This window comes from Sorex araneus, chromosome X (genome assembly GCF_027595985.1).
Source record: "Sorex araneus isolate mSorAra2 chromosome X, mSorAra2.pri, whole genome shotgun sequence".
Lineage (NCBI taxonomy): Eukaryota > Metazoa > Chordata > Mammalia > Eulipotyphla > Soricidae > Sorex > Sorex araneus.
In genome coordinates, this window is record NC_073313.1 from 261029415 (window position 1) to 261044132 (window position 14718).

General features: G+C 44.8%; 1 protein-coding gene across 1 annotated transcript in view; it reads left to right on the forward strand.

Annotated features, from left to right (window-relative positions):
• COL4A3 (collagen type IV alpha 3 chain) overlaps positions 1 to 10304 on the forward strand; it is a 167651-nt gene extending 157347 nt beyond the window's left edge. The window contains exons 45-52 of the mRNA XM_004610850.2: positions 1460 to 1531; positions 1620 to 1745; positions 3125 to 3223; positions 3736 to 3948; positions 4973 to 5150; positions 5262 to 5376; positions 7894 to 8066; positions 10188 to 10304. Coding sequence (XP_004610907.2) covers positions 1460 to 1531; positions 1620 to 1745; positions 3125 to 3223; positions 3736 to 3948; positions 4973 to 5150; positions 5262 to 5376; positions 7894 to 8066; positions 10188 to 10272 — 1061 coding nt within the window. The 3' untranslated portion in view covers positions 10273 to 10304. The remainder of the gene's footprint in view (positions 1 to 1459; positions 1532 to 1619; positions 1746 to 3124; positions 3224 to 3735; positions 3949 to 4972; positions 5151 to 5261; positions 5377 to 7893; positions 8067 to 10187) is intronic.
• The last annotated feature ends 4414 nt before the right edge of the window (positions 10305 to 14718 follow it).

The following is a 14718-nucleotide window of genomic DNA, read 5'->3' on the forward strand; positions in this document are numbered from 1 at the left end:
TGTAACTTAAACATGGAGTTAGAATTGGGACAATACGCTGAGAAAGTAGATAACTATGATTATCAAGCAATATTATCTCCAGGAGGTTCTAAAGTTAAGGATCACCTTGCTGGGGGCTAATCCTGGCCCTATGCTCAGTAGTGACCCTCAGCACTTGGAAAACCAAACATGGTTCCAAGGATTGAATGGAGGTTAGACTTATGCAAGACACATACCTTAACCTCCTGTTCTATGGGTTTTAATGTCAGTTGCATTTGATTTTAGTATTAAAATAACCTGATTTCTGATCTTTAAAAGTGAACTCCGGGATGGGAGGTGTACTGTGTTTTTTTTTTTTTCGGTGGTGGGATATGAGCACTGGTGAAGGGATGGTTGTTTCAGCATTGTATGACTAAGACTTAAGTGTGAAAGCATTGTAATTTTCCACATGGTGATTAAATAAAATAAAATTTAAAAAAAATAAAATAAAATAAAAGTGAACTCATAAACTCTTCCCCTTCAATGGGGGCAGGCAAGGAAGTAGAGAAACTTAAGAGAACATTGGTGGTGATGGTTACTCTTTATCGATTTCAATTTGGTTATTTGAAAATAGAATTATTTATCCCATGTGGTCCCTGAGCACTGGCAGGAGAAATTCCTGAGTGCAGAGTCAGGAGTAACCGCTGAGCATCATTGGGTGTTTCCCCCAAACAAACAAGCAAACAAACAAACACCAAACCAGCAAACAAAGTGCAATGTCTACCTGGGAAGGAGGAAGAAGACAAATGGAGAACTGTCACCTGACAGCCTCCGGCAAGGCTGCGGAGAGATGAAACTCTGCTCACCCCCTAACAACAGGAGGTGACTGACCAATGGTCTTGTGGGAGAAGCTGACCCCTGACATGGGTTGGGGGGACCGAGGGGGGTGTCATGATTAATAATGGAAAGTTTTCATTGATATTTAGCACTGTAGTACTGTCATCCCGTTCCTCATCGATTTGCTCGAGCGGGCACCAATAACATCTCCATTGTAAGACTTGTTGTGACTGTTTTTGGCATATCGAATACGCTATGGGTAGCTTGCCAGGCTCTGCCACGCGGGCGGGATACTCTCGGTAGCTTGCCCGGCTCTCTGAGAGGGGTGGAAGAATCGAACTCGGATCGGCTGTGTGCAAGGCAAATGCCCTACCCACTGCGCTGTATACACACGCACACATTACTTATGCTTAACTCTAAATACTTAGCATTTACTTTTAGAATGTTTCTTTGTATACATCAAACAAGATCAGGTCCAAATGAAATGCCAAAACCCCCATGGATGTAATTGAGCTGTTCTCTCTTTCAAAGAGCTCAGACTCTCTATCCATAACTTCCGGTAACTCTCCTCAGAGTTGATCATCAACCTTTAAACCTTTTTAAAGCTAGAAACCTATTATTCTAAGTAGAGTCACATTACCCTTTTTTTTTTTTTAAACAAAAGGCGAGAAGGGTGATCCAGGATTTCTGGGACCAAGAGGACCTCCAGGGCGAATTGGGCCAAAAGGACGACAGGGTAACTCTGATTTCTTGACTACTGTTCTTCATAAAGAACAGGCAACCATCCGTGAAGGAAGCCACTAGCCCTCACGTTCCTGTCACAGGTGCACGTGGAGACTTTGGTACCGTGGAGGTCATCTCCCTCCCCGGGAGCCCAGGACCTCCTGGCGCAGCGGGACCACCAGGGATGCAAGGAGAACCAGGCCCACCCGGGCCACCAGGAAACCCAGGTATGAGACTGGCAGCATTTATTTGGTTCACTGGGAATGGTTGAGCCCCTTGAAAGTGCTTTATAAACCAGGCTGGAGCTATAGCACAGCAGGTAGGGCATTTGCCTTGCACACGGCTGACCCGGGTTCAATTCCCAGCATTCCATAGGGTCCCCTGAGCACCGCCAGGAGTAATTCCTGAGTGCAGAGCCAGGAGTAACTCCTGTGCATCGCTGGGTGTGACCCAAAGAGCCAAAAAAGAAAAGTGCTCTAGAAATCAAAGAATGATACAAACTCACAGAAATGATCAATGTGGCTCATTTTACAATCAGTTCTAAGGTTGACTTTATTGCATTATTGATCAACATAAGACCTGAAAATATAATATCTGGGGCCAGAGTGATAGTACAGTGGGTAGGGCATTTGCCTTGCATGTGGCCAACCTGGGTTCAATCCCTGGCATCCCATATGGTCCCTCAAGTACCACCAGGAGCAATTCCTGAGTGCAGAGCCAGGAGTAACCCCTGAGTATTGCCAGGTGTGACCCTAAAAGCAAAAGAAAAAGAAAGTATAATATCTGCAAACCATAATGTCCAAAATTATAGGGAGGAGTGAGTGTGTGTGTGTGTGTGAGAGAGAGAGAGAGAGAGAGAGAGAGAGAGAGAGACAGAGAGAGGCAGAGAGACAGAGAGACAGAGACAGAGATAGAAAGAGAGAGAAGTGCCTGTCATAGAGTCAGGATGGAGGGAGGGTGACAGGAGGAATACGGGGAAAATTTACACTGATGGAGGGATGGGTGTTGGATCATTGTATGACTGAAACTCAATCATGAAAGCTTTGTGACTGTATCTCACAATGATGAAAGAAAGAAAGAAAGAAAGAAAGAAAGAAAGAAAGAAAGAAAGAAAGAAAGAAAGAAAGAAAGAAAGAAAGAAAGAAAGAAAGAAAGGAAGGAAGGAAGGAAGGAAGGAAGGAAGGAAGGAAGGAAGGAAGGAAGGAAGAAAGGAAAGGAAGAAAACATAATACCTATAGAAAATGGTTGTGCATAGAATAAACCTGAGAATAAAACTGCCTCATTTATATAGAGTTAGCACAGCCTAGACCTTGGGTTCTAAGTTTGCCTGAACCAGGGGCAGATAACAGAGAGAGTACTTAGTACTTTGATCACTTCACGGGCACGGAAGAACTGTCGTATTTCCTCACTTATTTTTGAGGGTCTTTTCTTCTTGGGAATCAGAACTGTAACAGACTAGAGAAACCTTTTTTTCTAGTTTGTCTGAGGGTTTCTATTTAGTTGAAAAAAAAAAAAACGAAAAGGCTCTGGGAAATTGGGAAAATTAACCCCCTTCTCTCTTATCCTATTTGAATCTGACTGTCATGTTCGTTTCTTTTACCCCCAGGACCCTGTGGGCCAAGAGGTAAACCGGGCATGGATGGAAGACCAGGAACTCCCGGCCCAGCTGGAGACAAAGGCCAGAAGGGCTCTAAAGGACAGCGAGGTGAGACAGGCGTTCCCTTTCAGTTGACAGAGCACTCTTGTTGAAGCCAGTCCTTCCAAGAGCACTCGAGGCCCTTTGGTCTCTGCTGCGCAAACGAGACTAAAACCCAGGGGCAAAACGTGGGCTGGAAAATAATATATTTTTTAAAGCCAAGCGTTCTCGGAATGCACCATTCTTTCCACCCTTTTCCTGGGCACGCGGCCACACACAGAACATGCGCCTATCCCCACACCATGTAAAAATTTCAGTTCGTGGGCGCTGGAGCGATAGCACAGCGGGTTGGGCGTTTGCCTTGCACACAGCTGACCCGGGTTCGATTCCCAGCATCCCATATGGTCCCCTGAGCACGGCCAGGGATAATTCCTGAGTGCAGAGCCAGGAGTGACCCCTGAACATCGCTAGGTGTGACCCAAAAAAGCAAAAAAAAAAAAATTTCAGTTCGTGTTTTGGAAAAACGTTGTGTGAGGCGTTGTTTGTGTTGCAACCTCTTGGATGTTCTTTCTTTCCCCAAGGTCTGCCTGGATCCCATGGACCGCCGGGCTGGAAGGGGAAGCCGGGGGAGCCTGGCACACCTGGACCCCTGCCTGTCAGAAGAGGTTTTCTCTTCACCCGCCACAGCCAGACCATAGTGACCCCTTCCTGTCCCCAAGGCACAGAGGCACTCTACAGCGGGTTTTCTCTTCTCTCCGTGCAAGGAAATGAGCGAGCCCATGGACAAGACCTGGGTAATGTCCTGCCCTATCTGTCACTTGATGCCAGGCCTGTATTGGTGGCTGCGAGAGCACGGATTATAGAATTATAGGGTCCACACCACCGAGGGCTGGGCAGAAGCCATCAGATCTACCTTACAGCAGATATTTTTAGGTTTTGGGTGGCTGGTGGTGTTTGGGGCCACACACCGCAGTGCTCAGGGCCCTTTCCTGCCTCTGGATGGCAGGAGTGACCCTGGCAGGGATGGGGGACCATGTGCCAATCTGGAGCAAGGCCAACAAGCACCGGACCTACTGTACTTTCTCTACAGCCCACAACCATTTTTAAGGATGGAAAATAAATCTGGGGCTGGTGTCTAGATTTGTTCTGGAATGAAAATGTAGGAGGAGCTTTGCCGGGGTCCGCCAATGTAGCACCCTCTGTTCACCTGAAACCATTTTCTCCTGGGGCGGGAGAGATGGTCCAGAGTGCAGGGTGCTTGCCTTGTGCAGGACTGACTGGGTTTGATCCTCAGCATCCCATGTGGTCCCCCAGCACCATCAGGAGGAACTTCTGAGTGCAATGCCAGGAACCACTCCTGAGCATCTCCGGGTGTGTCTCAAAAACAAAAACAAAAAAACAATCCACACTTTCACTTAAATCACTCTGTTTTCTCATCTGAAAGTAACACTTTTGAGACCAGAGCATAGTACAAGCAGATATGGCATTTGCCTTGCAAGCAGCCAACTGGGGTCTCTTTTGTATACCCAGTGCGGTTCCCCAACATAGGGGAGCGATCCCTGAGCACAGAGCCAGGAATAAGCCCTAAGCACCACGTGATTTGGCCCAAAGTTCAAAAAAAAATTTAAAGTAATACTGTTATAAACGCTCAGGATTTACTCTTGGTGCCACACTGAGGAATTACTCCTGCAAGTGCTCGGGGGGACCCTATGGGATGCAGGGGACCAAGCCTGGTTTGGCAGCATGTAAGGCAAATGCCTTACACCTTCCCCACTGTCCTATTGCTCCCGTCCCATGTTTTGCTTTATTTTTTTTCAGGAACCCTTGGCAGCTGCCTGCAGCGATTCACCCCGATGCCTTTCTTATTCTGTGACATCAATGACGTGTGTAATTTTGCATCTCGAAATGATTATTCATACTGGCTTTCCACACCGGCTTCGATGCCTGCGAACATGGCTCCTATCACAGGCAGGGCCCTGGAGCCTTATATTAGCAGGTAAAAAAAAAAAAAAAACCAGTCCCATGATCTTGGGTGGCGAGCAGGGAAGAAGAAACATAGCATGGGGCAGAGGGACCGGGCAGTCAACTGGCTTGTCTCCTGTTTCAGATGCACCGTCTGCGAGGGGCCTGCAGTGGCCATTGCTGTCCACAGCCAGACCACTAATATCCCCCCGTGTCCCCAGGGCTGGGTTTCTCTCTGGAAAGGATTCTCTTTTGTCATGGTAAGGAGGAAAGGAGTCGCCCGTTCCTGGGTGCTACCTCACATCAGTATGTGCATGGTGCTGTGACAGTGGTTTGAAAATGGAAATACAAAGTTGTGCAAGTTATTATGTTAGTGCAAGAAGAGGCGAGGGTGTTAAAGAATAAAACTGACCTCTTATCTGTAGCATAGGTACATGGCCCTTTAGTGGAGGGGACGACCCCAAGTGTGCTTGGCCAATCAGACTGTGGTTTCGCTCGAGGCCTTGAGGATGTAATGCTGCTAAGACCCTGTGATACCAGGCTCACATCTGGGGGTAGCAGGGGCTTCCAAGACTGCACCCAGCAATGCCCAGGGGATCCTGTGGGGCTCGGCACCAAACCTGAGTTGGTACATGCATCAACCTAATCTCTGTCTTGCCCGTGGATGCCAACATAGTGCCTCTGTCCACCTTAAATCACTTTCACTTGCATCACCTGTCTGCTTGTTGATCTAAAAGCAGCACTTTGAAGGTTGGAGTCTAGTACAGTGCCTTGCAAGCGCCCACTCACCTACACACCCTTAATAAGACATCAAGGTGGAAAGCAGGTAGGGTGTGTTGGCAATTGCAGTATCTCACTTTTTCTGTCCACGGGGCATTTGTTTCAGTGCATCATCTATAATCCATGTGAAAATGCTGCCATGGTAGTTTCCACCAATCGCACATTTGCAAATAAAAGTAATGCAAATAGGGCTGGAGAGATAGTACAGTGGGCAGGGCACTTGAGTTCCACACTGCTGACCCACCTTTGGTCCCCAGCATCCTACATAGTCCCCTGAGACAGAGGAAAGACCTGAACACTGCTAGGTGTGGTCCAAAAACATTTAAAAAAAAAAAAAGGCAGAGTACTTGGAAGCTGGCTTCACATGCTGGGGGAAAGGCAGCCCAGATAGAGTAGGGAACACCAAGTAAAATGTGGTTGGGGACCCCGCGCGAGAAGAGAGAAGTGTACTGAAAGTAGACTAAAGACTGAACACGATGGCCACTCAATACCCCTATCGCAAACCACAACACCCAAAAGGAGAGAGAACAAAATGGAATGCCCTGCCACAGAGGCAGGGTTTGAGGGAGTGGGGAACGGAAGTGGAGGGTGGGAGGGATACTGGGTTCATTGGTAGTGGAGAATGGACACTGGTGGAGGGATGGGTTCTCGAACATTGTATGAGGGAAACACAAGGACGAAGATGGGTAAATTTGTAACTGTACCCTCACGGTGACTCACTTATTAAAAAATAAAGAAAGAAAAAAAAAGCAGAGTAATTCTCTCAAGCTGACTATTAAGTGGTAGGAGTTGAAGTCATGTCTGTGTGCTCCAAAATCCTTGTGCTTTATGCTTTCCCCCCTTTTCACAAAGAGGGACACAAGGAAAAGCAGGCATTTAAAAATAGATTCCCCAGATCTATGTGCAAAATGAATACATTGATGGACAGGCCATTGGCAGTTCTCAGAGCTGCATATACACCCTGAAGCATCATTTATGACCCAATCTTCTTTCTCAAATCCACACTGTTCTCATCACTAAGAAGACAGGCAGAGTACCAAAGTGGCCCCCTCATGGAAGGAGACACACCTAACAAGGAAGGTGGACACAACACTGGTGAGGTTAATGGAGGTGTGCAGGCTGAGCTGCCGGGGATGAGACTAAGGAAATTCAGATCTGAAAGAAGTAAATTCCAGGCAGAAGGAAGAGCTTTCATTTTCTTTTTCTTTTTCCTTCTGATAGTTATCCCTTACCACGTAAGGTATTTGGAGAGTTAGCTACCTGGGTAAAGAGCATAAGAAACTTAACTCAGGGTGTAGAGAGAGTAAAGGAAATCAGAGGGTTGCTTGGCACATGGCCTACCTGCTTCAGTCCCCAGTTTGGGGACTAGTTCGGTACTGCATATGGTCCCCTGAGTCCCTCAGGAGTGACCCCTGAACACAGAGCCAGAAATCAGTATGGAGAACTTCTGTGTGTGGTCTTTTCCCCGCTCCCTCCAAAAAAAATTTTCTTAATGTAATTGAATTCAGGAGCCAGAGAGATAGTACAGCAGATAGGGCTCTTGCCTTGCACACAGCTGGCCTGGTCCAATCCCCAATAACCACACATGTCCCCTTAAACACAGGAGTGATCCCTGAGCACGGAGCCAGGAGTAAGTCTTGAGCACTGGTGGGTATGGCCCCCAAACCCAACCCCTGCCCGGGGCCAAAAGAGACTCAATTCAAAGTATTTTTGTCTTCTATTTCCACCACATCCAAAAGACAATGGAGCATGGTCATGTGAACACCCTGGACAGGATTCTTTTTACTGGGAGGGGCTCCCTATCAGTGCTCAGAGGACCCAGGGCCACTGACTCGGTCACCCTGGGTGAATACAGGGAAGGGGGGGTTCCATCCTGAGGCCCAGCGTTGACAGGACCCACATTCAGAGGTCAGATTCTGGTCCTGGCACATCAAGGCGCATGTTCTGACCTCTGACCCGCGGACAGGATTCTGACGCGTACTCTTCTCCTGTGACAGTTCACGAGCGCAGGTGCCGAGGGCACCGGGCAAGCGCTGGCTTCCCCTGGCTCCTGCCTGGAAGAATTTCGCGCCAGTCCATTCATAGAGTGCCACGGAAGAGGGACGTGCAACTACTACTCCAACTCCTACAGCTTCTGGCTGGCTTCCCTAAACCCCCAGCGGATGTTCAGGTAACAGCCCCAACTCAAGGCTGTCAATGTTCGATTCTCTCCATCTCTCTGAGGCCGCGCTCACACTTAGACAAATGTTCTAGACCGTGAGGATCTTCCATACTGTGGTCCCCAGTTCTATGGTCAGTAAGCAGCCATAGTTTTGTACTACTGTAGCCACCAAGACAAGAAGTGTGACTTTTATCATGACTGAATAGAAATTGTGAACACACACACACACACACCCCTAAGTGATCTGCTAATCTTAATTTATGACACTGGAAGATCTGCGAATCATAGCCTTCTTACAGGGGAGGAGTAGTTATTCCTTTATTCATTGATTTTTAAATAAAGCAGCAAAGTTACAAAGGTACAAAGTTATTCATGATTTAGTTCCAAGCTTGCAGTGTTCCAACACCAATTCCTTGGCCAGTGTCTTCCCCAGTTTGCCTTCCCCAGTTTTCCTCCCCCCCTTCCCCCCTGCCCCATCCAGGAGTATTTTTTTATTACCAATAAAGTGAAGCAAAGCTATATGTTTGCGGGGCTGGAGCAATAGTACAGCAGGTAGGGCATTTGCCTTGCATGTGGCCAACCCGGGTTCAGTTCCCAGCATCCCATATGGTCCCCTGAGCACCACCAGGGGTAATTCCTGAGTGCTTGAGCCAGGAGTAACACCCCTGTGCATCACTGGTTGTGACACAAAAAAGCAATAAATAAATAAATAAATAAATAAATAAATAAATAAATAAATAAATAAATAAAAGGTATTTGTTTGCTTCAACTAAGAAGTCAGACTTCCTCGTCAAGACCGTGAATGAATGGTTTGAGGCTCTTCATGTTCCTGGAGCAAGGAGATGCCATTGGGCTACACTAGCATGCAACAGGGATGAATGGAGACAGTACTGGTGCCGCTTGAGCAAATTGATGAGCAACGGGATGACAAGTGATACAAGTGATTAGTTTGCTTCAAGTCTGTTTCTCTGAAATTCTAGAAATTTCTAAAATATACCTCTGTTATAAAGCTTGGGTGAGCTCCAGTAGCCTTTAGTAAAACACAAATCCAAAAAGAGTTCTTTTACCTAAAAAGTTGATGAAATTTTTGTAGCACTATTCACAATAGCCAGAATCTGAAAACAACCTGAGTGCTCGAGAACAGACGAATGGATAAAGGAACCATAGTATATCTACACAATGGAATACTACTTAGCTGTTAGGAAAAACGAGGTCATGAAATTTGCCTGTAAATGGATGGACATAGTTGGAGCTGGAGCGATAGCACAGCAGGTAGGGCGTTTGACTTGCGTGTGGCCGACCCGGGTTCGATTTTCAGCATCCCTGAGCACTGCCAGGAGTTAATTCCTGAGTGCATGAGCCAGGAGTAATCCCTGTGCATAGCTGAGTGTGACCCAACCCCCCCCCAAAATAAATGGATGGACATGGAAAGCGTCATTCTGAGTGAAATGAGTCAGATGGAGAGGGACAGATAGAGAATGACTGCATTCATCTGTGGTATACAAAAAGTATATAGTAGAATACTCATTTCCATGATCAAGGAAAACAGGGGCTAAGACGACTAGCCAATGGCTGGAATCAACCACAAGTGTCTGATTCAGGGGCAGAGGATAGGTAGGATAGAGAAGAGACCAGTATGATAATGATAGTTGGGAATGATCACTGGGCAAGAGCTGAGTGTTGAAAGTAGGTAGAGGGATGCTCCTGATGGCCTTTCAGTATCTGTATTGTAACCCACAATGCCCAAAAGGGGACAGGAAAAGAGAAAGAGAGAGAGAGAGAGGGTGAGAGAGGGAGAGAGAGAGAGGGAGGGAGGGAGACTGAGAGGGAAGGAGGGAGGGAGAGAGAGGGAAGGAAGGAGGGAAGGAGGGAGAGAGCGAGAGGAAAGTACTTGTCTTAGAGGCAGGCCAGGTGGAGGTGGGGTGCGGGTGGCAGGAGAGAAACTGGGGACACCGGTGCTGGAAAACATACACTGGCAGAGCGATGGGTATTGGTGCACTGTATGACTAAAACCTAATCATGAATAGCTTTATCTATCTCGCAGTGATTTAATTTAAAATTTTTTTTTAAGTTGATAAAATCTTTTCTTCATTTTTCTGGTTTGTTTATTTATTTATGTGTTTATTTCAGAAAGCCTATTCCATCCACTGTGAAAGCCGGAGAGCTAGAAACGGTCATCAGTCGCTGTCGGGTGTGCATGAAGGGAAGGAACTGAAGAAAACAAAGGAAACAGAGTAATCTTCATCCAAAAAAAAAATTACAGGACTAAGCAGAATAAGCATTTATTTAGGCATTTGTCTCAAAGCAAACAGTGATGCTCAGTGGTTTCTATTTGTTTCTCCCTCACAACAAAGTGTTTCTTTGAGGTTAGTTCTGCTGATCCTGGTTTCTAAACCTGTGTGGTTCCACGTTCCTAGTGGCAAGGCCAAAAAAACAAAAGAAAAAAAGACACCCCCCCCCAAAAAAAAAACAAACCTCCACCGAAATGCATTCTGCTTTTATCCAAGGTACTGTCTGTAGTGTGGATTATATAAAATCCAATCTACAAGCTAAGAGCTATTTGTTTGCTGGATTCCTGACAATTGCCTCCATTATATCCCAGCTATGATGATGATGATGATGATGATGATGATGATGATGATGATGATTGACATGCGAGGAGGTTAGGTCTGTTATAGATTTCCCCTCTATTCACTTCTGAAACTTTGTATCGTGGATAAGGAAAGAGATGAAGTAAGTGGGGTACAGGAGTCTCATTAATGGAGCTGGACTGTCCAACCTGCGAAGTGACCCAAGGCTGGAGAGAACTAGGAAAGAACTAAGGTTCCAGGATCTCGTGGGGCTCCTTCAAACGTTCAAACAAACCCAAGACAAAGGTGTAAAAGGGGTTCCTAGACACAGGCTTTACAGCCTGAGAAGGCCTAACTCATTTTGTTTGGTAATTTTAAAGATATTTTCCCATGAAATTTGTTTCAGTGGGGCAATGTGCCCTCCTTACATTCAGATACCAATTTCACCATTGATGGATTAATGTTAGTAGGATACCGTTATACCTATTGTCTGAAAAGTGTCTAATTTCTCCTTTACCACCTCACCCACATTAATGCCAAGGATACTGCTTATTATTATATATGTGCACTTTACCCCATTTCTATACATGTTGGTGTGGGTCGTTAATAATAGAGTAGTTCTATGATCAAGGACTACACAATGGAAGGTATGTGTCAGCTAATCAGGCTCAGGATTATTTTTTCCCTTCATTCCAAATATTCCACTGAACTTGAGAATTCTCGGATATATTCTCTTGTCCCTTCTTTCATTTGAATTTGCCAAAAGCTTTTTCTTAGAATTACCTATTCTCACCAACTTTACTGAAAAAGTCCATTGTGTGAAAATATTGGTGTACAAGCTAGAATTTGGCAGCTGTGTGTCTTAAAACTTGCTTTTCAAAGCGTTGATACATTCCAGAGTTACTTAATGCATCTGAACAAGCATTATATCCCAAGCCAAGACATGCCTCAGGTACTGTACTGTAGCACTGTAGCACTGTCGTCCTGCTGTTCATTGATTTGCTCCAGCGGGCACCAGTAACGTCTCCATTGTGAGACTTATTGTGACTGTTTTTGGCATATCGAATACGCCACGGGTAGCTTGCCAGGCTCTGCCATGCGGGCGGGATACTCTCGGTAGCTTGCCGGGCTCTCCAAGAGGGGCAGAGGAATCAAACCCAGGTCGGCTGCATGTAAGGCAAACACCCTACCTGTTGTGCTATTGCTCCAGCCCTGGCACTGTACTAAACTATAAAAATACCAAGCTGAGGGAAGAAGTGGCTTGTTTCTAATCTCATGGCCCAGAAAACTTACTGTTTCTGTGAGGTACATCCGGCATCAGAATTGTTTTCTCAGCCAGTCCCAATTCTTACCTCTCATCCTGAGCATCAAAGTCTAGGTAAAACCCAGGACTTGTAGTTTCCCTTTAGGCATGGCAGAAGCCAAGGTCGGGTCAACTTCAAGAAAGCAAAGATGTGCAAAACGTTTCTTTTAAAAGAAAAAAGAAGAAACACAAAACCTTTCCTGCCTGGTGCTAGCATGATATGCCGGTCCTTGGTCCACCTCCCCCGGTGGAGTTCGTGGTGCTGAGCTTCACATTCCGTGACCGCTTGCCCGCCCACCCGCTGCCCTTCCTGCAGAGGCCAGCCCAGACTGTGACCGCCCCCCTCTCAACCGCTGCTCACTGGTTTCTTTTTAAACTAAGAGGCGCATTCTGCTCAGGCGACGCACAGGGATTGCCTGTGACAGAGACGGTCTTGCTTGAAAACCATTCTGCTCACCCAACTGGAACGCACGCAGTAACAGGGCGAGGTGATCTCCCCCAACCAAGAGTTTCCCAAATGACCGTCCCTGGGCCCGCAGTATTAGCAGTATCTGGGGCCATGTGACAAGTGCAAGTTAATACAAATATGTACTAACTCTGCAGGTGGGTGATTTGAATGCGCTCTACCGAGGAAAAATGTTCTAGGCTAAAGCCCAAGGAACCAGTATGTGGGTCATTGCTCTGTTGTTTTTTGTTTTGTTTTTGTTTTGTTTTGATTTTTTGCTTTTTGGGTCACACCTGGCAATGCACAGGGGTTACTCCTGGCTCATGTACTCAGGATTTACTCCTGGCGGTGCTCAGGGGACCAGATGGGATGCTGGGAATCGAACCCCGGTTGGCCATGTGCAAGGCAAACGCCCTACCCGCTGTGCTATCGCTCCAGTTCCAATTGCTCTATTCTTGCCTGTTTAAAGACCCTCATTCATGACCTTGAGGTTGTTCAACTAAGAAAAAGCCCTAGGTTGGTGCTAATGCCCAGTGACTGGCCTTCACTTGTTCCCAGGCCTCTAGGCTCTCTGCCCCTCTTATCACTGCTTCATTTCAGAGTGATGCTTTCTTAAATTCCAAAGACGTCATGTTAATTGTTGCTCTGTCATACATCGAAGCCTGGACGTTAAAACCCAGCTCATGTGCTTTTCTTTCCAGATACCTTATGAATAGCTTTTAGAATCATGAAGATACAACTTTGTTAATAACTAATATGTTTCTTTTCAATTTGGGGCTTTAGCTTTGAAATTTCACAGTGTGCTAAAATAAAGATTTCTCAGAGGTCTTCTTATTTACAAGATAAACCTTATTAAGTAACTTATTTATAAAAGTATTACAATGATGCTTAAATTTGAATTTATTGTTAATTTAACTTACAAAGATTTTTCTATGCTTCAAGTGGACCTTACTGCTATTTAATATTTACTTTATAGCCAAATAAAATGTATTTAAAATATTCGATATTTTTATTATTACATTCTGACAAAATTACAATATTGTAATGTACTAATATTTCTGTAATAATTTTAAATGTCATTTTATTGTATTGTTTATGAATAAAAGTTAAAACGTATCTGCTTTTAATTAAAAATATTAATTTTTAACTAAAAATAATAACATGATATGATTTATAAAATAATATACCACAGACAATTTATAAGAAACATAAAAGGTCACTCGCCAAACCTCTCCTCCCTACTCAAAATAATTAAAACATTAAATCTTACAAGATTTTTCCAATAAATATATTTTAAAATTTAAAAATGGGATAAAATATACCATCTTGTAACCAGAATTTTTGAAATTTAATACATTGGCTATATTTTCACATCAATAAATAAGAACTAATCACTTGCACCATAGTTTGTTGCATATAGATACTTTATTTGGTTTTATTATATATCTAATAATGTATTTATGATGTATTTAATGCACATATTCATTTTATATTTACCCAATTATTCCGTCACGATAAATTTTTCAAGGGAAAGTTATGAAACCAAAGAGCTCAGAGGTTCAGAGATAGTATGACAAGTAAAGTACTTGCCTTATATGTGATCAAGCCAGATTGAATTCCTGGTTCTACCTGGTCCATGTGGTTCCCTGAGTCATACCAGAAGTGACTCTGAGCACAGAGCCAGGAGTAAACCCTGAACACAGCCGGGTGTGGCCTGATCTGCATCACCCCTCCCCCCACAGAAAAAACAAACGAGCTCACAATTTTACGTTTTTGACATGTACACAAAAAAATTTAGGAAAGTTAAAATTTCCATCTGCGGGGGCTGGAGAGATAGCGGGTAGGGCATTTGCCTTGCACGCGGCCGACCCGGGTTCAAATCCCAGCATCCCATATGGTCCCCTGAGCACGGCCAGGGTTAATTCCTGAGTGCAGAGCCAGGAGTAACCCCTGTGCATCGCCAGGTGTGACCCAAAAAGCAAAAAAAAAAAAAAAAATTCCATCTGCATCAATAGTAATGAAAAGAGTTATCTTCTTAGGGTTTTATGAAAACTGGACATTACTGTTTATTAGCTTTTCCTATCTTTTTTAAGCGTATGTTTTCTCATTATTGGTAAGGTTGAACATTGTCACTTTTAATTAGTAGTGGGGTTTTTTTAATGAGCATTTTTATTTGTTCTTGTTTTGTTTTTCTCTGAAAGGTCTAATTGTACTTGGCTCATTTGCTATGGAGATGTTTACAGAGGTTCTACAAAGCAGGAAGAAACATATTAAACAAATTACGAGTCCTATATTCAGATGAATGCATCCGATGTAGACTACCCCTCAGTCAGGGAAAAATAT